The sequence below is a fragment of the Rattus norvegicus genome, chromosome X (genome assembly GCF_021556685.1).
Source record: "Rattus norvegicus strain SHRSP/BbbUtx chromosome X, alternate assembly SHRSP_T2T, whole genome shotgun sequence".
NCBI classification, from domain to species: domain Eukaryota; kingdom Metazoa; phylum Chordata; class Mammalia; order Rodentia; family Muridae; genus Rattus; species Rattus norvegicus.
In genome coordinates, this window is record NC_141554.1 from 58,048,493 (window position 1) to 58,072,129 (window position 23,637).

The following is a 23,637-nucleotide window of genomic DNA, read 5'->3' on the forward strand; positions in this document are numbered from 1 at the left end:
ATCATATCTAAAATAACATATGAACATATAATCAATAAAAATATTATTACCACACTTTACTTTCTTGAGTCTCAAATCTGAAATCTAGTATGCCTTTTATATTTGTAATATATCACAGTTCAGATTGACGGCCCTCAAATATTCCCAGCCTCACCCACGTGGCTATTGTAGTCATGCAATTCTAGTGAATTCCTGGTTAAGCAAAAGTCAGTTTTCTTGTGTAATCTTCTATCTTTGGGAAATACAGAGCTTTACAAAATTTGATTAGGTGGAATTTACCTCTTCAAAAAGTTTATAGACAACCTGTCTATTCATGTTTTCTTTTGTAATAACCCCTCTTTTTGCATATATCTTGACAGCAGAATTTTAAGCTCTCTATAACCCCGTGGAAAGCAATAGTGCCTTCCTTCGAGTGTAAGAAGAGGGAGGCAAGAAAAAAACAAAAGAGAGAAATAGCATTTCATGGGTTGAGCCCCCAAATCTTCCCTCCTGTCTGCTGCAGCTCATGCTTCCCATTTCCTATATCAGTCCGCTTCAAGGCCATTGCTAGAGCTGTGAGTCATTCAACGGTGAGTGACATATGAGGAAACAGTCGGCTTCTACAAAGCATGAAGCATATTTTCCCTGGCCAACTCCAGAAGAGTGCAATAGGTAACTAACTCTTCTAGGACATGTTCTAAAGACCTGCTGTATGGATCCCATAGTGAGAATAAGGACAAGACTAGTTTGAAGTTCCCGCAGAGGTTGAAACAGTTCCTCTCATAGTTACTGAAGTATTCACAAATGGAATTACAGGAGTATAGTTGAAGCAAGCTTGGCACAAAGGTTTACGATCTTACTGTAGCCTTACCGTATTGCCTATGTTGCCTACAGTATTGCCTATTTAGGGCACATTAACAAAAAATTCCCATAATAAAGGTAATAAGGGATCAAAAGGGAAAGAGACCACGAACCACAAGAGGACATACACTATAAAGATGCATATTGTGGAGCTGGAGCAATAGCTCGGCAATTAAGGCCATTAATCCAGGTTAAATCACCAGTACCCACATCAGCTCACAGCTATATCACGTCTAGTCCCAAGGAATATGACTCTCTCTTCTGAACTCAGAGGACACTGCATGCACATGGTACACATACATGCAGGCGAAATACCCATTCACACAAATAATAAAATAATTTGAAAAAATTTCAAAAATCTCCATTGCAAGTCAGGTGTGGTGGCATACTTATATAATCCCAGAATTTGGGAAGTAGAGGTAGGTGGATAGCTACGGTCTTCATAGCAAGTTCCAGGTCACCCAGGGCTACATAGTGAAATCCTGTCAGAGAAGTGGGGTGGGGGGCACAGACACAGATTGGAAATGGCTAGATGCTGTGACCCTTTTGTGCATCTCAAGACTCAGGAGACAGAAGCCGGAGAATTGGCAGAAGTTTAAGTCCCACAGGGTCTACGAAGTGAAGTGCAGATCAGTTTGGTCTATATACTGACACTGTATCTCAAAAAGCCAAAACCAGAAAAACGATGGGTCATAAAAAGATCTAAAATGTTAACTATTTCTAACCTGTGTTCAGATCGAGACAAAATATTTTAATATAAACTTCTTCTATGGTTTAGTTTTGTACCCTGGCAGGATTTCACAAGAGAAAGTTCTCAACTGCTGACAGTGAAGGAGAAAAGGAATGTTGGTTTTTTACTGTGTAAAATAGTTATTTCTTCTTAGAAATGGCTAGTGGGCTAGAAGAAAACAATAGGCATGAGAGAAAAGCGACTAGATTACTTGCCTAAAGGATAAGAGTTATCAAATATGGCTTTGGTAGTTATCTTCCACTGTCACTCAAATCAAACAAGAAAAATAAAAAGAGAAATAGATAAAAATATGTCTCAAATAGAGGCTGGGCTATTCTGCTGTCATTTGCGTAGTTTTTCCCAATAATGATGCTGAATAAAAGTCCAAAATGGGGCTGAGGGATGTCTCAGTGGTTAAGAGTACTGACCGATCTTCCAGAGACCCTGAGTTCAAATCCTAGAAACCATATGTTGGCTCACAACCTTCTGTAATGGGATCTGAGGCCCTCTTCTACATAAAAAGTCCAAAATGTTGGTAGAAAAAAGGACAGTTAAAAAAATCCCCCCAAATATTTTCTATTCATACGTCACATTTAAACATACCCAAATAAGCCATGAATCAATGGTCCCAAAAAGAGCTCTATTTTCTTCGACAGCCTCTTGGACCTTTTTCACATTGTCGAGGAGCCAACGAAGTTTCACTGCACTGAAGTAAGTGCTAAGTGGAAGGCCTGTCTTGGACTAAAACAGTTAGGAAGTTCAGTCAGTAAATTATACTTAGCACTGTTGAAAACAAGACTTCTAAACAAAAGAACTCAACAAAAACATAAAGTGGTTAGGAGTTTTAAATAGAACCCTTTTTGAAGGACTTTGAAATGAAAGTACTTTTTCTAGCCCACGGTCCATGAAAGCATGTTCACGGACAAAGATCAGAGTGATTATGTTGCCAGTTCAAAGAGCAGCCACGTAGGCAAGATAAAGAGAAAACTAAACAATACACCCACCACCTTCTAACTAGAGAGTGACAATATAATGCTATTCTACAATATATTGCTCATCTGTAGATCCTAAACCAAAATTCTGCACTCTAGTTTTCTTTTTTTAGTAGATTGTGATATTTAATAGCCATAAATCAATAACAGAAATTATTCTCATACACAGTTTAATAACATACTATATTCTGTGTATATACATACATACTCAAATAACAGAGTAATACAAACTTAATGGAAAGTAAATATGCCAGAGCTCAATGACATGCCCGATCAAAGCAATATGGAATCTCCATACATTAGAAAGCAGCTGGCGAAAGTCAGCAAATACAATGAATGGGTAAAGATGAAACTCATGTATGCTTATTGATCTTTCCTGAGAATTTGCATTTGGGGCCAATGCTCAGAAATAATGGAAGAAAAGAACATATCACAATTATGTTAACATATGGACATACTCTTAGACTTGGCATAAAGGGACATGCTGAAGGATCTCATCAAGAAGATCTTGCAAAGCTAACAGACATCGAGTGTTAAAATGCAGGTAGGAAATGTAATAGTTGCCTATAGTGGTGATGCAGAGAAAACTATGCAACCCTTGAAGCAGAGTACAGATGGAGGACTAGAGGGGTTTGCAGGGTGACAAACAGTCAAGAATAGGTGTTAAATGGGTGGGACAAGACAGAGACTACTTAGGCAGGGAAGGGTGCAGATATGGGACTGTTTGCTAGCCTGCAATAATTAATGGTGTTTGAACATTATTTTCAGATCTAAGAACCAATGTGTGTCCCATTGGCAAATAAAAAGGGGACACACCTCACCAGAAATAAACACAAAGCACCCAAAACAAAAATCAACTTCTTTGAGTTCTAGAATAACTTGTACTTGCTAAGAAATTAATTTAATTTACCTAAAGAAAAAGAATCTACATGAGGATCTAAACTTAGACATATTTTATTGTTCTTCTTTGCATGAAGAAAATCATTTTTTTCAAGGTCTTTAGTGAAGGTCTAGAAGACTGCCTAATTTTCCCTGAATTCCTAAAAACCTAAAATCACCCAGAACTTTCAATAAGAAGCTATGCTGATGGATCCTTAACCTATGAGAAAATTAAAGAAAGACCCTTGGGGAATATGATTTAAGCTACTGAGATAAATACAATCTCTACCATTCTGTCCTCTTGGGGTATTATTATTCCAGTTATCTCACAGAACAAGACAGAAAGGTTAAGAACCAAATTGTCCCCAGATATCTGAAGGAAATATTGTATAAGTTGTATAAAATAATGACATTGCCATAGACCAAGCTAGTCTGTCTCATGAAATCTGTGACTTTTTTTTTAAAGAAACATTCTTACAGTGTACTTCTGAAAAGATTTCTTACCTTGACAAAATTATTATTTCCCGGAATTCTTTTACTAAGTTTCTCAACAGTAGATTGGGTTCTTAGGTCAAGCCACACTATAGATCAAAACAGAGTAATATAAATGAAGAGCTTCATAAAAATAAGAACCTATGAATCTGTGAAATCACTGTCACAGATAGGAGACTGATTAGTTTCCATAAGCAATTAAAATTTTAAGGACAGAAATTAGAAGATTAGAAATGAATGGACATAATGTTAGAAGAAAATATATTTACAAAGGATAATTGAAAGCTTTTATGCAAAATTACAGATCGAAAGTATAAGAACAATACAAACCTTAGGGCTTTTATTTTGATAGGAAAAATTAACTTATGAATGAGTATTTGGAGTAGGGATTTTCTAAACACACATGAATGGGCATAAGACTTGAAACCCGGGCAGGCTAGTTGGCAGTGCAAGATACTCAGCTCAGGATAAAACGTATATCTTAGAAACCTTGGGAGAAGACTGTGACAAAAACTAAGGAGAGAACCTGACCCTATTACTGAAGAATTCAGTCTCACATATTGGATGCTTATTTATATTAAAATCTTTCAAAGGATGTAAGATATGAAATCATTAATAGATTTTCTTTAATAACAATCAATTTCTTTGTTGGATTATATGCGGGAAACTCTTAGGAGTCATTTTTTTTTTTTACTAAATTTCTCTTACCTGCTTTCTGATCCCCAAGGAGAAAATATCTCACTTTTATTCGTAGCAGAAGCTTGGGAAATAGAAAGCACTAAAAACTATATGATAGATTACATAAGTAAAAACCAGAACCAGATTTGCTATTTTTTTTTAAAGATAGGATCTATTTTTTTACAGCTTTTAATCTTGTAGTGGTGATCTAGTATTTTTAAATACTAACTCTGCTCAGATGCCTCCTGAGAAAATCAAGGTCCATAGTCTATTTAAAGGATTCTGGGGGAAGTAATGCAAGCTCGCACACTACATTTTTTAAATGCTGACAGATACCTAGTTTGACTCATTTAACTGTGCTATCATGTTCTCTATGTTTAAAATCAGTTCTTTCCTGTAGTAAATTTCAACAAATTCTTTCTAATTATTTAAACAGCTGCGTGCTTTATTTTGATAGGACTAATTCCCATGAGATTTTAACTGGAGACTTCCAGATACAATACTGACTTTCACATACAACAGAAAAACTGGCAAGCAAATGACCCACATGACAACCAAGGAAATAGGGTAGTAAACCCCACAAAAACAGATTGGCCTATTGGTAAGATCCTACTCCTCTTTACACAAGAAGCATCATCTCAAATTCTCTTTGGAGATTTAGATTTCCATAATCCTCAGCCATGTGGTTTATCTGAGAATTTACCCTACTCTACGTTCTAGGGTTGGGTACGAACCCTAAATTTTTCCACAAGGGATCCTTGGCTAAATCACACAACTGAGATCTATGTTCAGTATGCAATTGCCATTTCTCTCAACTGCATTTGGCACTGTGTCATTTGAGCTTGCTGTTCTCATGAGGGAAGGTCTGTCAGTCTGTCATGTCAGGAGCCATCTCATCTGTATTCAGAATGAATCAAAACCTAAACTGAGCTACCAGTGGGTGGCTAGATCCATTAGTAAAATAAATTGCTTTTTCCCCCATTTGACTTAGTTGGCGTTTTCTATCACAATGTCAGGACATAAAGCATTAGCAAAATCAGAGGTGGCAACATCTCCCACAGCAAAGGAACAAGAGTCAGCTACTTTTTACAAGGAACAGCATTATGTGGTGGTGGCAAAAATAGACTTTCCTCCCAGACAAGCAACCTTAGCAGATGTTATTGGATTAACAGGAATAATTGGGGAAAATGGAAGGATTCAAAGAGAGGCTTTAAATCTGGGATATGATGAATGAGCACATCTTAATTTTCAGTGCTTTGAACTAAAATGAGCTATGAGTTTAAGTCTTAATGTAGTGAGTTTTGATTACAACTTCAAAAAATCAAACAGGATAGACTAGGAGTTCATAGTACTTGGTAGGATAAAGGTAGATTTGGGAAACATTTGTTTTAGTTATATGGGTTTGTTGAATTATCAAATAAAATACATTTTGTAAAAAGAGGTCAAAACAAATCGATTGGAGATACATTGACTTGGCTCTCTAGCCTCTTTTTTTGATCATGTAAGCCTCCTACACCTAGAGTTCTCCTTCTTTCTCTCTTCCCCCTTCCTTCCTCCAGTGCGATGCAACACTTATCACAGAGCTGAAAGCTGGGCACTATACTCCACAATTCTGGACAGGAGATCCATGAATAGGACACACAAACTTGTCTTCCTTTCCAGAAACCACTACTAGAATTCCACAGCAGTGGTTCGTTCTTAGGAAGCATAAAGAAACCACTTAGAAAACTTTGAATTTTTCTAACCATAACCTACCTTGCAGGATTCAGGTTCAAGTCTAGGCCAGGGTTGAGCCTATGCACTTTCCTGTGAGTATTCCAAGTTATCCAGCACAATACTAATATGTGAGTACATCTTTTACAGTGCATGTTATTTTGAGCAGTAACATGCTCCAATTACTTAATTCAAAACCAAACCAAATACTGTCAGAAGGGTAGCACTAGGAGTCTCAGTGGTCCTATGACTTCATTGCCCTTCAACAAAGACAAGTTAACTAGACTTGTAGTTATACAGGACTATGATGGTATCCATCCACAGAACTAAATCACATCCTCTCCCCAAAGAATCAAAACAACGAATGTAAAATCATGAACCCAAAGTTCTAAGTTTGGCTTTGCTACAATCAAGCTTGGTGATTTAGGCATTGTTTAATCCGTTTTGACCTGGATTCCCTAAATATAAAATAAGGGTGCTATAGTGGATGGCATGTAAAGTCCTTTCCTTCACCGGTTCCAGGACTTGAGGAGGCTGCCATGTTTGCTTTGTGCTGTCAATGAGTTCGTGGTAATTAGAGCACACAGGATGAATTAGTACAAATTGCAAAGGAAGAGATGTCAGTGTCAAGTTGATACACTACCAAAACAATTCGCAAATGTTCAAAATTAATTCAATTAAGAAGAAAACAATTAGCAAACTCATTGCAGGAGCTAAGATGGCAGAATTAGCTTTGCAGAATAAGAGACCGAAAGCCAAAGAGAAGATCCCCAAGCTGGAGGACTGAGCCCCTCGTGTAGGTAAATTTCTGAGATGGAAAGAAGTGAAAGATCCAGATCTGTCGGCAGCAGTCAATTTCCCCAACATGTCTGAGCTGGAAGGCCGGAGAGGGAGCAGTAGCCAGAGCACCAATACCTGACGAAGCACCAGCAGCTGGAACTGGAGAGCCAGAGGGGACAACGGCAACTGGAACTGAAGAGCCAGGAGAAACTGGAGCAGCTGGAGCATTAGGAGAAATAATGGCAATTCATGCTAGAGATAGCCAGGTTCAAGGTCGATGGACGCTGGTTTTGAGGTGGCAGATACTTGGGCAAGTTCATTAGAATGAATGGTTTTCTACACACGAATGTAGAAAAAGAAATGGAAGAGACAGAGTAGAAGGGGAACAAAGAAAGTCCAGTCCGAGTGTCTCGTTCACTAGTACTTCCGCTTGGTAGTACCATGTAAGTATGTGTTTCTCGTTCAGAAAGGTTCTTCCCTACTTGGCAACATGTATGCATCATAACTCAAGAAACCACTGAACTGAAATCATGCATTATATATTACACGAGCACATCTTCAGGGAATTTTAAAGAGGAATGCTACCAAAGAACATGCCATAGAAGTTCCTGCCATGGTCATATGCCACAGGATATGAAAGAGTTATTTTGGGAAATCACAATCCCAGGAAAGTACTTTCCTCATTGGGTAGCTAGAAGTAGAATCATTTCCACAGACAGGAACAGCATTGTCTAAGGACATAGCTAACTGCTAGCCTCCAAGGTTATAAAGTAAATACATAGCAGGGAAATAAATTCTAGGGGATGCAAAATACTATATACACCCCTTCTAGAAGGATTAATGACATTTCTTTAGACTAAGAACATTGGAATTTCAATGGTCCAGATGATCCAATGAATAGTTTATGAAAATAACTTGGATGGTATGAATCCACATCTAATGTATGTGCAGTACATTTAGTTTGTCCAGATAAAAGTTTTACAAATGAAGAGAAATTTAGTTACCTCAATCTTGGTCGATCATAAAGTTAAGTGATAGACACAGTGCAGAAGAAATCATCATCTTTAGAGGATTATTGAGTAATAAATTACACAAGTCCATACAATTGTGTCTAATCATCACAACAGGAAGCAAACACATATAAGAAACAAATGGAAAAAAATCCCTAGGGACCATCTACATCTGGTTGGCTAAGCACAAAGTATATAGTCAATCTCCTCAGAGACAATTTGTCCTGAGCACTTTATAATGTAGTAAGATGAAGAGAATGTTCCATGTTCTCCAACGCCATAAACAAAGACCAGAGTCTTACAAAATGCTGACTTCTTTCCCTTCAATAAGAATTGTAAATGCTATCAATAGTTAGGCTCTTAATGAGAAGAAAGGCAGGAAAATTAAAACCTATCTCTCCTGAGCTGTGTGTGTGTGTGTGTGTGTGTACAAGTGCATATATATGTAGGATCTGAAAGCAACTTTAGCTGTTAGTACATAAAAGCCACAATGCCAGTGACAGACTTAAGTGTTTAGGAAGCAGTAAAGCAAATTGAGGCATCTCCTTAGATATTAGATATTACATTAGATTTTATATTAATCTCAGAATTAACATATACTCAATGTTACATCTACAAGTGGGCCATATGTAGCTATGGGACCCACTGAGTTTTCACATCTGTTTACAAGTGGAAAAGAAAAGATACCAGTAAGCACACAGCCTTATTGCAAGTAAGCATAGCCTTTGTCGGTATTCAATTTGTTCAATTAACCTATGCCACGGCCACCATTGAATCCTAAGCCCTTGTATCTTAGGTGATCGGGGAGCCATCTCAGGGAATTTTAAAGCAGACAAATACAAATAGTTCTCATTTTCCTGTTCACAATAAATATTGCCCATCACTTGTTATATAATTCAGTTAAGTAAAAATAGGAAAAAGACAAGACTAGGCTAGAAGGACAGAGCTTTACAAGGGGAAGAGGAAAAGGAAGGAGTACTCTGAACTGATTCCTTTGCTTTATCTCCTGAATCCCCGGTTACTCTTAGAGTCACTGTAGTTGAGGGTGAACTTGAACTCCTGATCTTCCTTGTGCTTGGATCAAACAAACCCATCATGACTGTCCTGATCTTCCTTGTGCTTGGATCAAACAGACACATCATGACTGTTTAGATTGAATATGTCATAGAAAAAATTCATGGTGAATTCCTAACCTCAAATTTGAAAGAATCAGGATGAGAAACCTTTGGGAAATGATTCTCTCAACACCACGAGTCTTCAAAATGGGATCCATACACTTATAAAAATCCTGGAAAGCCTTTGCTTCCTCACAATGTATTCTCTGCCATATGGAAACACAAGACCAGCAGTGGCCCCTCACCAGACCAAATCAACTGGCACCTTGATTTCAGTCTTAAACTTTTAGCCTCTACAACTATAATAAGCACATATTGGCTGAATATGCTACCAACTCTGTGGTGCTCTGGCTCTAGCCGTCTGAACTAAGATAGAGAAAGCAAAAATGTCAAACATCACGTTATGATACAAATAAGCCACAGAAACCTGACCACAAATCCATGGGGCAATCTAATTCTGTTTCCACTAATTCTGTCTGATCTTCCTTTTGAATAAAGCTGCCAAATATTTAATACCATGATGAAACGCACAAGTATGGATGATAGTTCCATGTTTTTCTAGATGAAATGAAGTTAGAAGAGTCTATCCTTGCAAATGGTTAAGCAGGTTCTTTGTCCAATTGTCTTCCCCTAGTTCTCTTCCCATTTCTTCTTCTAGCTCCCAACATCCTACTTTTAACTTCTAGAACAGAATGGCAAGTGATGGGTCTCCTTGGTTTGTATCTAGGTTCCCAGGGAACATGAAACACACAAAGGCATCTACCCAAGGTTTTAGATTTAATTGTACACTCATTTCTATAGTGAGATCATCTACAGTAATATGAGATGATCACATCTGTGTTAGAAACTTTCAAATCTGCATGTAAAGCAGTCTAAAGGTAAGTGTGGTGGTGTATAGCAGTAATCCAGGCCCTTGGGCCACAGGGAGGTAGAGCAGGAGTTCAAAGTTATCCTTTGCTACACAGTGGGTTCAAGGCTGGCTTGGTGCACGTAAAACACTGGCTCAAAATCAAACACACAATAAGACAGTTCAGCGGATGAAGATGCTTGGTGCCAGGCCTGACAACTTGTCTCTGACCCTTGAGATCTCCAAGGTAAAAGCAGAAATCTGACTCTACTTGATTAGCTTCTTTCTTGTACATGCATGCCATAAAATGCATCCTTACTTTCTCCTGAAATTAACTAATAAAAAGCCTCCAAAAAAAATCCAATTTCTAATTGCCTAGAAAATAGTTTCAATCAAAAGTTTTATATTTCATATAAAGCAAAAGGTTACTTTCCTCCCTTAATATTACTTTAATTCTTACAAACTTGCTTAATTTTTCCTCCATCTTTTTATGAAACAACGATGGTGTTTGCTTAAAGATGGTGTGATATAGACCTGAAGCACAGTGCTAAGAGGAAAAGAGGCACTCAGAACAAATCACACAACCTCAAGCATGGGTGTGGGCTTCTCAAGGAATGATCACCTTCCTGCCCATGAGTCCCTCAGTATACGAACACAGAGTTGGTGCTGTCCTCTGACATGTCTGGGCAACTCTCTCACTAAGTCACTAGCAGTTTCAATTCAAAGCTTCACTGTCCAGTAACATCCTGTCCTGTATACATATACCTATTAGATTTACAAGCTTTTTATTTGCTTCCTCTTCCTGTTTCATATTCCTTTCCTTCCTTGTGAAATTCATTGTAACTTGTTATGATTATGATAATCATATATTATCTTTTTTTTCTTTTTTTCTTTTGGAAACAGAGTTTTGCTTTACAGCCTTAGGTGATCTAGAACATGCAGTGGAAGTCAGGTTGCCTCCTAACTTGATGCAATCTTCCTGCCTCGGCACTGGAACTACAGGTCCGTGCTATCATAGCCAGCAGGATTAGCCATTTGTTACAGACATCTTTTACGGATTATGGATGTAGAACACAGTTTTCCTTTTAGGAAGCAGCATTATCATGTAGTACTCTGCAACTGCCATGCACTAAGGATGATGCTAGTATGTACCCAGGGACATTCACACCTAAGACCTGATACCTAAAGGTAAGACGTGAGATTTTTCACGGTTTATGTGCCTGATGGAACAGTTAAATCTGTAATAGAAGCTGCTAAAAGCGGGTTGGGGATTTAGCTCAGTGGTAGAGCGCTTGCCTAGCAAGTGCAAGGCCCTGGGTTCAGTCCCCAGCTCCGGGAAAAAAAAAAAAGAAGCTGCTAAAAACTCTTGATAATTTATCTTTAAGAAGTTCAAATGTTTTAGATAAAAGGTAGATATACAAATAGTTTACAGATAATTTTGTGCACTTGCAATTTTTATTTCGCATGGTAGGAGGGAGAAAGATCTCTTTTCGATGTCAAAAGTACAGTGGAGGGAGGATCAACAAAATCATCCGGACAATATCCACCTATTTATATTAATATGAAGAATCAGCAGAAAGAGCAAGCAAGAATGAGAGGAAATTCAATATATGAATAAATATGACAAGTCTACTGGCCATCTCATCGGATTTCTGGGAAACATGAACATATGGCTTTTCAGTTAGATTATCTTAGTGCTACTACCTTTGCAGATGAAACAAGGCCATGGGCTGGACCTCTCTGCATGAATGACTTACCCACAGCATTGTAGAGCGGCTCTCCAGTTAGCTTGTCCCAGACTACTGTGGTTTCCCTCTGGTTGCTGACACCAATAGCTTTAACAAGAAAGCAAAACAGAAAGAAGGAAAAAGTTAAACATGTAGACTATTACTCCAGAATAAAAAGAACATGTAAACAATTTTTTTAAACTTGCAGTTTTCTGAGATAGGCCCTCACTATATGTAGCCTAGAATTCCCTATGAGGTACAGACTGGCCTTAAATTAACCGAGACCCCCACCACCCCACCACCTCTGCCTCCAGCATGCTATGAGTAAAAGGCATATGCTACCACACCCAGCCTTCCATTTGGAATATTTTTGGTGGTATCTGGTTTATTTTCCTCAATCGCCCCTGGACAAAGTTAACATGCAATGTAAAGTTTTTAATTATACATAATCTTTCTACGTCACTACAAGCACACAATGACGATCCACATCATTGAGGAAAGGCCCACCCAATTGTCTCAAGGGATGCAAGAACTAAGAACTTTACAAGCTTACAATGAGCATTTGTTTACTCTGTGCTGAACAGCAATAAACTCATTAATTTAATTCTTATTATGTGAAATTTCCCTTCGTGTGTGTGTGTGTGTGTGTGTGTGTGTGTGTGTGTGTGCATATCTGCATTTTTAGAAAATAACCATAGCCAGTCATGATAGTAAGAATGCATGCCTGTAATTACAATATTTGGGAGCTGAGTGAGAAAGGAAACCAGGAGTCAAGGTGGGTTGGGGCCTCAGAGAGAGTTCAAGCAGTTTCTCTAAAAACAAAACAAAAAGAAGAGGCTAGTAAGATTATGACTCAGCAGGTAAAGGTGCTTGCCACATAAGGCTGATGACGTGAGTTTGATCCTTGGAATCCACTCAGATGAAAAGAGAACTACAAAGACTCCACAAAGCTGTCCTCTGACCTGCACACAGATGCCATGACATATACAAAATACCACCCCCAAGACACACAACATATAGTCAGAGCATGTCTTAAGAAAGAAAGAAAGAAAGAAAGAAAGAAAGAAAGAAAGAAAGAAAGAAAGAAAGAAAGGAAAGAAGGAAGGAAGGAAGGGAGGGAGGGAGGGAAGGAGGGAGGAGGGAGGGAGGGAGAGAGAGACAGAGGGAGAGAGAGAGAGAGAGAGAGAGAGAGAGAGAGAGAGAAAGAAAGGAAGGAAGGAAGGAAGGAAGAAAGAAAGAAAGAAAGAAAGAAAGAAAGAAAGAAAGAAAGAAAGAAAGAAAGAAATCTTAAGGAGATATTCAGAAGCACTTAGGCTCACCAAAGCCAAATAGCTGACGTTTAAATCCAATCTTGAGAGCCCTTGTTTTGTCTTCTTAGAATTTTATTTTGTCTAAAGTGAGGAGACTAAGGTCCCCATCTAACAATAAGTCACTATACATTAAAGCAGATTTGTGGGAGAAATAAGTATGGGGTAAACATCACTCAGGCTGTTCTCACCGTCACCATTGAGTTCTGAACAGAGTGACAGTTGCAGACAATGAGGCTGAACTGAGCAGGATAAGGGAATTCCCTGGAATCTCAGAGGGTACAACAGCAGGAACCTAGCAAGGGTGTCAACAGTGGAATATTATGAAAGTGATTCTTGTCTCAAAATGGAAACGTCACAATGTGGAACCACAGTGAATTCACAGCTAAATGTCCATTTCCTTCCTGTTAATTTCCCTGTAAATCAGCTGGCTGCTCTTTTTAGTCACAATCCAAGTCACATTTCTGTCATCCTGCTGTTTTTATTGGCCCCTCTGACTCATTGAGAATCTAATCTAGACTGATTTCCATCTGATTCTTGATCTAGGATTCCTCCCTGACCACTCCCTCTTTCTCCTGTTATCTTAATCTATTTCTTCATGCCAAGTGAAACTAAACTGCCTTCCTTGCAGACAATCAAAGTCCAGAAAATTGCTTTTCAGAATTCTTTTTTAGCCACAGAAATTTTTATTACTGCACACAGGACTCATACAATGCCACTGAGATTTCACAGTGTTCCGACATCTTGTTTTGCCCTAAAGTCCTATTTTTTATTACATTTATTTACATACATTTGGGGGGGATGCTTGTATGTGAAAGTTAAAGAACAACTTGCAGAAATCAGGTCTCACCTCCTACCATGTAGGGCCTGGGGGTTGAACTCAGGTTGTAAGAGTAAACAGCAGGCACCTTTACCCACTGAGCCATCTTACCTGCCCAAATCATTAATTGCTACTGCTTTTTATTCTTTCTTTTACAGAAACCCACATTCAGGTTTATAATTCTCCGCCATAGTTCACTTGCACCATTCAGATGCATATGAATGTCACATGCATGAGACACAAATTTCTTGCCCTCACGGGAATATATTTAGGGATATAATCATTCCTATAAATAAAACCCAATGTGTTGGTCTTATATTGATTGGGTTCAGATTTTACCTAATATTTTTAGGGACTCTTTTTTCTTCACTGACTATTCATTAACAAAATTAAACTATTTAAAATCTAATAACCAAAGCCTAGCATGGTGGGTCATGAGTATAGTCCCAGCATATTTTGGAGGCTAGATAGGAGGTTGGTCATGGGTTTGAGGTTAATCTCAGTACATAGAAAGTTCCAGAGCGGTCTGGACTATACAGCCAGATCTTACCTCCTATCTCAAAGACAAACAAACACACCAAGAAATTCATATTCATAAGTGAACAAAAATCCATAGCAATTAAGAAAATATACTTAGAAAAAGATTTTGCAAGTATTTAAAGTCTCAGGAATGCTTACTAGGTCATATTGTGGATGATGTGAATCCTTTCTAAATAAATGGCTGAGAATATGGCTCAGTGCTTATGTGTGGGCCTGTTTAGAATCCCCAGCACTGAAGTAAGTAAATAATGCTCTCTTTTTATCATCACAACACATTTTGGAATAAAAACTTTAAATACACAGAGAAAAATAATAAAGATAGCCTTTACAAAGAAAGCCTTCGTGCTACTAGAAGCACTATGGGAAGATGTATTAAGCCCTTTCACACTGAACCTGGTGATATCCCTATAATGTCAGCACTTACTGAGGCAGGGGGACTCATAGAGACTGACCCACCAACCACAGAGCATGTAGGAACTTGACCCTAGGCCCCTACACATGTGAAACAGAGGTGTAACTTTGTCTTCATGTGGGTTCCCCAACAATTGGAGGGGTGGCCTTCTCTGAGAAAAAGGGAAAAGGTTAATGGTGGGGGCAGACTGGGAGGAGAGGAGGGAGGGGGCTGTGATTGGAATGTAAAGTGAATAAATAATTATTAGAAAAAGAAGCTGAGGCAGAAGAATGGAGTTTGTAAGTTCAAAGACAGCTGGTCATTGTCAAAAAAAAAAAGCAGAAAACAATTTTCAGCCTTTAGTTTTTTATGGTGAGGTTTCTGAATAAGGGTCTCGATTCAGTAGACTACTCTGAACTTGAACTTAGCAGCAATCCTCTTGCCTAAGTCTCCCAAGTGCTGAGAACATAAACATACATGCCCACACCCAACTTTGAAGTGAATACTTTTTGACAGATGAAGACAACTAGAAGGAATCAGTAATTTGTGAAAGGTATAACCAGATATGACGAATGCTTAATGATCACCAAGTGAACAACAACATGGTCTTACTCTCGGCTGACAGTGTTGATTTGCCTGTTGCATAGGAACTAGAAAGTCCATGTTTTGTGAGATTATTATCAGTGTGGCCTAGGGAAAAACGGTTCAAGAGTTATGAGTGGTACTTAATGCCCTCCACTAATCAACAGCCACATATCCAAAGTCCTTTACCAGCTAAAGGAAGTTGGTGTAGGTGACTATTGATCCTTTACAGCTTTATAGTTTTGTTACCTAGAATTCTATGTAGGAAAGCAAAAGTCTGTCCCATTCTGATGCCAATTCAGTAAATTATCAGGGGAAAGCAATAGTATGACTGGCCTGGTATGGCAGATATTATGAAATGTTTTCATCCTTGGCTATAGGCTGTTGCTTGCAGAAGGAATCATTTGGGTTGGAATGACTTTTTATATTGGACAAATGGGTGTATCAAAAAAGATAGTTGATAGAATCTCAGCCCTTGGGAGGAAGAGGAAGGTGAGTCTCTTTGTGCCCAAGGCTAGTCTGGTCTACACAGAGAGATCCAAGACGGCATGTGGGTAAGGAGGAAGAGGAGAAGAAAAAGAGAGATACATGTTTAAGTCTTACAGGTCAATTACTGGAAAGCAAGACAAATCCCTTGGTGAAAAACTGTATCATCTTCACACACAACACACAACCCAGAAAGACTGGCATACCAAAGGTTCAAAGGGCCATCATATTGTGTCCTTAACTTATCTGTCAGGATGGTAGAACAATGTCAATGCCAAGACCAGTTACTCTGGACTCTACATTAAACATCTGAGCTGCTGGTTTTATGCATCTGAGGCAATGACTCTTGACAACCGAGCACTACTGAGTATGTGTTAATTGTTTATACTGTTTATAATTGTTTAGACTTCCAGAATATCCCCAAGAAAGGAGTGCAACCATTTTGATGTACAGCTCACATAAATTTTGTGATTGCACTTCTAATTAGATGTAAGAATAGCCAGGTGTTGTGGTGCATACCTTTAATCCCAGCAGAGACAGGCAGAAACAGAACTATGCTCAAGCACCATGTCTGTCTCTGTGTGCCATGCTTCCTGTTATGATGATAATGGACTAAAACTCTGAACCTATAAAGCCAGCCCAAATTAAATGTTTTCCTTATAGGAGTTGCTGTGGTCATGGTGTCTCTTCACAGCAATAGAAACCCTATCTAAACCAGACCTTGTCTAAAAACTAAAACTAACATAAAAATCAATAGTAACAACAAAGCAATCAAATAAAAAAGTCAATTAGGAAAAAGTCTTCGGAGTATGGTAAGTCTTAGACCCAACATGATATCAATCAAAATAATCAAAATGTGTGTGTGTGCACGAGCGCACACACACACACACACACACACACACACACACACACACACTCACACAAACACAGACACACACACACAGACACACACACAGACACACACACAGACACATGGATGGTGGTTCCTGCTATGGATAGTTAAATTACTTAAGCATATAAGTAAATAAATAATTTAAATCTTTTTTAAAAAGTGGGAAAAGTGGTACATGCCTGTAATCCCAGTTCTTAGGAAACAGGGCCAGGAGAATCACAGCAAATTTCAAGCCAGAAAGATCTATTTAGTGACTCCTTGTTTAAAAAGAAATCTCAAACACACAAAACACAACAACATAATACAAGCTATAAGAGACAGGGACAGCAATGATCACACGGAGTTTGCACACTACACAATGTTCTAGCAGCCTTGGATAGCTAAGTAACTTTGTCTCCCTATATAAGTAATAAAAAACCAGGCAGAGATATTCTGCCAAGAACTCGTAATTCATAGGGAGATTTACAACAAACTCATACTTTCAGGAAATGACTTCATAGAAATTCTATATGTAAAGTATTTGGAATTCATATACTACTCCTCCAAACTATTCCTTTCTCTAGTGTTTCTCCTTTAAATAAAAGCTGTCTGCCCATTCTGTCTGCTCAGTAGCAACACACATCCAGACACAACAAAAGAAAACAGAAACTACAATAAGCTGAAGCATCACCTTTAACCCAGTTCTTCGACTTGTCCTCCTCACTACTCACTACTTTCTCTGTCCCTATAGCCAACCAATCAACAAGTATTTGTCTGTTCTCCTTGCTTCCATGTCACCACTTGTCAGTCAAGACACCATACCCTCTCAACAGTGTGACCGAAGACTTCACACTGGTCTCCCTGTGTCTAATGTTAGGCCAGCAGAATCTGCTTTCTACACACTAGGTACGGAGCTGTCTCTAAACTGTGAGTTATATTGTCCCTTCTGATACTAAAACTAACACTCAAACTCCTAAATATGGCTGATGAGTCTCCCCTGATTTCTCCAATCTCAGTTCTATGAAACTCCTAACCTATCCACTCTGTCCACTCAACTTTTTTTACTGTTCATAAAACATTGTGGTCTTCTTCGTGACCCTAGACTGTGTCAGTTTACATTCCCACCTTGGGATCTTTGCATGGGATGTTTACTTTATGTTGTCAGAGAATAAATTTAATTAGCTATAAGATTGAAATTCAATAATTAAAAAGACAAAGTCAAATGACACTAAATATTATAAAAATAAATAGGGAAAGAGTACATGAAGCCAAATAAAGAAAAGTAAAATAAAATAGGAACGGAAACAATTATCCAACAATGTCAAAAGACATATGCAAAATTAGAGAAATGTAAGAAAGAACATAAAAAAAAAACAAGGTAAGTTAAGACTGCAGTGAAGTGAAATTCCATCAGAAATTGTAAGCATAAAAAGGAGAACCAAAAAAATCTCTTCAATTGTGATGTTTCAATGTCGCTCAAATGCCATCTGAGCTCCAGTATCTCCTTATCAGGCAACACATTTGAATGCATTATCTATTCTACTGAACTGGAACGTTCTATGGCATTACTATAAAGAAATTCAAGGGAAACTTAAACAAAGAGTGGCTAAAACCCAATTTAAATTTCTAATATATAAAAAGAAGATCCATTGACTAAGTTTTATTTTTTAATATTTTAAAATTTACATTTTTATCTTACTACTTTCTTAAATTGATTTTTCTCTCATATATGAGTGCAGTTTCCCCACTCTACTCTCCTTCCAGTCTCTCCCCCACATTTTCCCCCTGGATCCACTCTTCCTCCTTTCCCTTCAGAAAGGGCAGGACTCCCAGGGATATCAACCAAACATGGCAATGCGCATGGCTGTTTATTTGTTCTTCAAATATTTTTCTCCGAACAGTCACATGACTGACCCCGCAAGTCCCTTGAAGTCTCAGAAAAAAAAATCACCTCCTCAGAGAAGAGAACCCTCTTATGGCCACCTACTGTGTCTAAGCCATGTAGGCACACCCCATCATGTCCCTCATTTTTTTATTTCCGATATGGCATTTGTTAGTATGTAAGTATGTATAGTCTTCTTTTATTGTTCCCCATATTTATCAGAATAAAAGTGTTGGAGTGAACAGGGACTGAATCTTGTTTATTGTTTTGCCCAAATAGTCTCATAAAAAAAAAAAAAAGCTTGCGGCGTAAAAGGACTAAATTATAAGCTGAAAGAATAAATTTATGAATGGGATTGGTAGAGCTGGTCTATATCAAGAAAATACTCGATGAAAATACCTTTGATGTTGGAAATATCAATATTGAGCTGTCCAAGTTTCTCACATGTTTTCTCTATACATTCATAAACAGACTGCAGGATTTCCTTCGGATCTTGTTCTACCCATCTTTGAAACAAAAGGATAAATGTGTTAGTTTCCAAGAATTAAATACAAACCTAACATGTTTCCACACATACATTAACTTACTAGGTGTGCCTACAACATAAGTAAAAAAATTAGGACAATCAAAGCATATCTGTATTCTACATTCTATAGGAATGAAAAAATCGATTTCCCATACATTTTTCTTATTCTTCAATTACAATAATCCATTCTTCTAAGGATGGTCATTAACCAGGTATGGTGGCTCACACTACAAATCCCTGCACTTGAGAGGTTAAGGCAGGATGACTGCCTTAGGCTGCTCTGTAGATTGACACTATCTTGGTTCTGAATGCCAAAGAGTAAAACAGAACAAACTCCTAAAAAGTAATCATTTTAGCACTGCTAGTAACAAGGACACAGAAAGAAATCACTTCAGACTTAATGCAGAGTTTTTGATAGTTAATATTCCTTTGTTGTATTAGTTATATGTGTGTGTATATGTGTGTGTTTGTGTGTGTGTGTGTTACATTACTTATACTTTGCTTTCTGTCAATGAATCCCTAAGCTACCCATCGTTCAGCTATGTTTGCTGAATTACTACATGACAACTTCATTTCTTGACCAATCACATTCTCTCAGGTTTTCTCTAGAAGGTGACTGATTAAGTTTACTATACCAATCCACATCATACATGGCATGAAATAACCAATAAATGTGATATATATTTACATATTAAATTAAGAAACATACCCTTCTCTTGGGAATTCCTGTTTTATTTCTACTTGATGATGACTAAGAAGTTCAGCTGTTTTTGAATTGAAAACCTGAAAAACACATCAGTATAAAATTGCAAGTTGATATCAAATCTGTTTGAAGTTCCTGAGTAAATGAGATTCTTATTAATATATAGAAAAGATTGAACCAGATGGAATGATGACCAATGGTGTTTGGCTTATTCTTCAGACAGAATCACAAAACATTACAATGTGGGTGGCTGTAGAGATGATTCAGTGGTTAAGAGCACTTGCTATTCTCCCAAAGGACCGAAGTTTATTTCCCAGCAGCCACCAGCAGCCACTTCAGTTGGCTTACAACCTCCGAACATATGCAGACACACAGAGGGGATGGGAGGGAAGGAGGGAGCGAGAGAGGGCATACATACATACAAAAATGTATCTAAAAATTGCAATATTACACCAGAAATAACTCCTCATAACCCGGATTGATGGTGACTCACATCTGAGATTGTAGTGCTCAGGAACCTTGGGCAGAAGAATCCAGACTTTGAGGCTAACCTGAGTGACATCCTGTCTATAAAACTTGTAGACAATTTCTCAACAAAAGAAAGAAAAATGGGAGATGGCTCCGCTGATTAGAGCACTGGCTGTTCTTCCAGAGGATCCTGGGTTCCATTTGCGCAACTACAACCCTGTGTTATTCCAGTTCCAGATTGGACACTTCTAGCCTCCATGGATGGCATGCATGTGCTGCACAGATATACATATGGGCAAAACATCCACACACATAAAATAAAAATAGATCTTTTTTAAACCATAGAAATGAAAGGATTTCTCATATATGGAAACCTGGTCAGGGACCTATGGCTGGAAACGTATAGTCTCAGAAGGCAACCAACTACTACTGTTTTGCTAAATGGACATGTTATTAAACTGCCTTCTAAATATCCTTCCAAGACTCAGGGAACATCAAAGAAGAGAGGATGAAGATGATGCAAGGGCTGGAGGATGATTATCTATGGCACAAAATGTCTTCTAGACATGACATGGTTGTCCTCATAAACTCACTGCAGCTGTGCTTCCCTGTATAGAACCTACACAAGATTCGGTCTGTCAGCATTTCATCATAGATAGAGAGGTTCATGGGGCATCACCCTCCCTGACTCACTTTGGGCAGTGCCACTCTAATTAAAGTCAGTAGGTTACAGACACAATAAAAGGCAAAGTACAAGGAGGTCTTCTTGGGCAGAAGAGAGAAGGCAATGGGGTAAAGACAACTAAATACACTGTCCTGATGATTGACTGTGTTAAAGATTAAATGAGAAAGCATATTTAAGAGAATTTCTCCTGAGAAAAAGAGATTTAAGAAACCATTGTTTAAAACGAGGAGATTCCTGCCAGGAGTGGTGGTATACACTTGTAACTTCAGCATTCTGGAGAGTGAAGCACCATTCTGGAGACTGAAGATGACCTGAAGCCAGCCTGAGCTACATAGCAAGGCTAAGTATAAAAAACACCAGCTCTTTACCTCTAAAGAAACCAAAACTGTTCACTACAAAATGGAAAGTAATACAAACAATAGCATGGACTTCCTTGAGAATAGAAAACCAATAATAAGAAAATTGATATATCTTCATTCATCTTGGATGAGAAGAAAGGAAGGTGCTCATACAAGATGCTTTGCAGGAGATGCAATGGCACCTTTATTGAGCTCTTAGACAAGGAAAATAGAGCCCTATCAGCAGGGAGAGAAATAGCCAACTGGAAGCCCCACACCTAGACACTCTCTCAGGTGTCTGCATCATAAACTGCAGACCCTTGATTAAAAAAAACAAAGTTATATACATAATCCACACAATTTCAATGAAATAAAGCAACGCATTTTTAAAAATTTAGCAACACTCTTTGTTAGACCTCGTTTTTATCAGTTAATACTCTGGTACTTGAGTATCAATTTTTTATGGTCTCAGAAGAATGCATAACTTAACTAAATTTTACTCTCCAAATCACTGTGATTACAGCATAGAAGTCATTTCTAATCAGTTCCTAGAGTAGTGCCATGCCTCAGATTCCTGTAGGAGAAAACAAACCTGCTCAGTGCAGACTGAAAAAAGCAACAGTAAAATGAGAACACTCTCTGACCCGCTGTCATAACGTCACCCATTTTTCTGGAGAAGTGATAAACATAAAGCAAGAAGGCAAATTCTAAAGTTCTTTGAGGAGATAAAATATCTTATAAATCAAAGGTTAACTCAACACCATAAAAAAACCCTGACAGAACTCCATGTCATATCGTATGATTTACAACTCAGTACTAAAGATATGTGCCTACAATGTAGGCTCAGATAGCAGCAATTTATTGACACATCCCCAGGACACAGAATGCAACTTTGCACCTTTGTTGAAGATCTGAAAAATAATATGTTCTATTATAAGTACTTACTTGAAGACAAATTATCAGATAAGAAAAAATAGCCAAGTAGGTATGATTGGCTTGCACATGTAATCTAATAAACTGGGAGGCAGACGCAGGAGACTTGCTTGATTTTAGCTATCTACATATTGAGTTACAGTCAGCCAGGAGAACATGGTAAATAAACAAACATGCCAAACAGACAAAAAGAAGGAAGAGATGGATAGCATGAGATGGTAGAGTGCTAGCGAGGTATAGTTCTAGGGGAAGAATACTTACCAAGCATATGCTACAAGCCTTGGGTTTAAAACCCAGAACTGCATAAAATTAAGTGTAGGGATATATACCTATAAAGCTACAATTCTAGCACTTAGGAGTTATTGGCAAGAAGATCAAGATTTTAAGGCTAAGCTGGGCTACTTGAGACCCTGTCTGAATAAATAGTCAAGCATAATGACACATTCCTCTCATTCTAGCACTTGGGAGCAGGCAGAAGCAGGCAAACCTCTTTTGGAATCAACCTGGTCTACCATAGCAAGTACCAAACATAGCAAGGAATAGCTAGTGAGATGTTGTTTCAAAGTAAATAACAAACAAACAAACAAACAAACAAACAAACAGAAATTGCAGAGGCTAGTTATGGGGACTCATACGTGTAATCCCAGAACTGGGGAGGTATATACAGGACTCCTCCCGAAATTGAAGCTAGCCTCAGTTGTATGTTAGGTTCCAAGCCAGTCTAGGCTACAGTGTGGGAATCTTTCTAGAGATTGGAGGAAACTGAAATGATAGCTCAATAAGAGCATCTTTCTAAAAAAAAAATAGTAGGGAGAATGGCTGGAGAGATGAGAAGGTGTGTGTTTGATGTGCAAATATGAGAACCTCAGTTAGACTCACCAGCACTCACATTCAAAACGAAGCTTGAGTTTATGTGCCTGTAACCCCAGCATTGGGTAATGAAGACAAGGCTGTCCCCTTGAAGCTCACTTGACAGCCAGCCAAGACCAAATGGCAAGCTATCAGGGACTTTGTCTTAAAGGAATAAGCTAGAAATCAACACGGCAAAATACATATTTTATGTACATGTGCATACATGGATACATACACCCATACACTCACATGTGTCCAATGTAGCCACCATACACATGCAAAAAGAAATGAAGATACCCCCTTTCAAAGCCCAGCATGGTTATATTGGTTGTTATGGTTAATTTTTTCCAAGTTGACTTCAGAAGCCTTTACCAAGTCTGCCTCCAGTAATACCATCAGTTGAAAGGATGAGCAAGATTGTGAGTTTGAGGTCAACCTAGGCTCCAGGAG

At 38.2% G+C, this 23,637-nt stretch overlaps 1 protein-coding gene across 13 annotated transcripts in view; it reads right to left on the reverse strand.

The window, feature by feature from the left end:
• Positions 1-23,637, reverse strand: part of Gk (glycerol kinase) — a 78,634-nt gene that overhangs the window by 38,641 nt on the left and 16,356 nt on the right. For 7 of the 13 annotated variants that reach the window (XM_087600838.1, XM_087600836.1, XM_087600833.1 and 4 more), the window contains exons 2-6: positions 19,918-19,991; positions 19,082-19,188; positions 11,834-11,911; positions 3,946-4,022; positions 2,174-2,311 (exon numbers count right to left, since the gene is read on the reverse strand). In XM_087600838.1, coding sequence (XP_087456964.1) covers positions 2,174-2,311; positions 3,946-4,022; positions 11,834-11,911; positions 19,082-19,188; positions 19,918-19,991 — 474 coding nt within the window. Of the gene's footprint in view, positions 1-2,173; positions 2,312-3,945; positions 4,023-7,239; positions 7,324-11,833; positions 11,912-19,081; positions 19,189-19,917; positions 19,992-23,637 lie in introns of all 13 variants that reach the window. The other 6 variants (XM_087600831.1, XM_087600828.1, XM_087600834.1 and 3 more) reach the window with 1 other exon arrangement.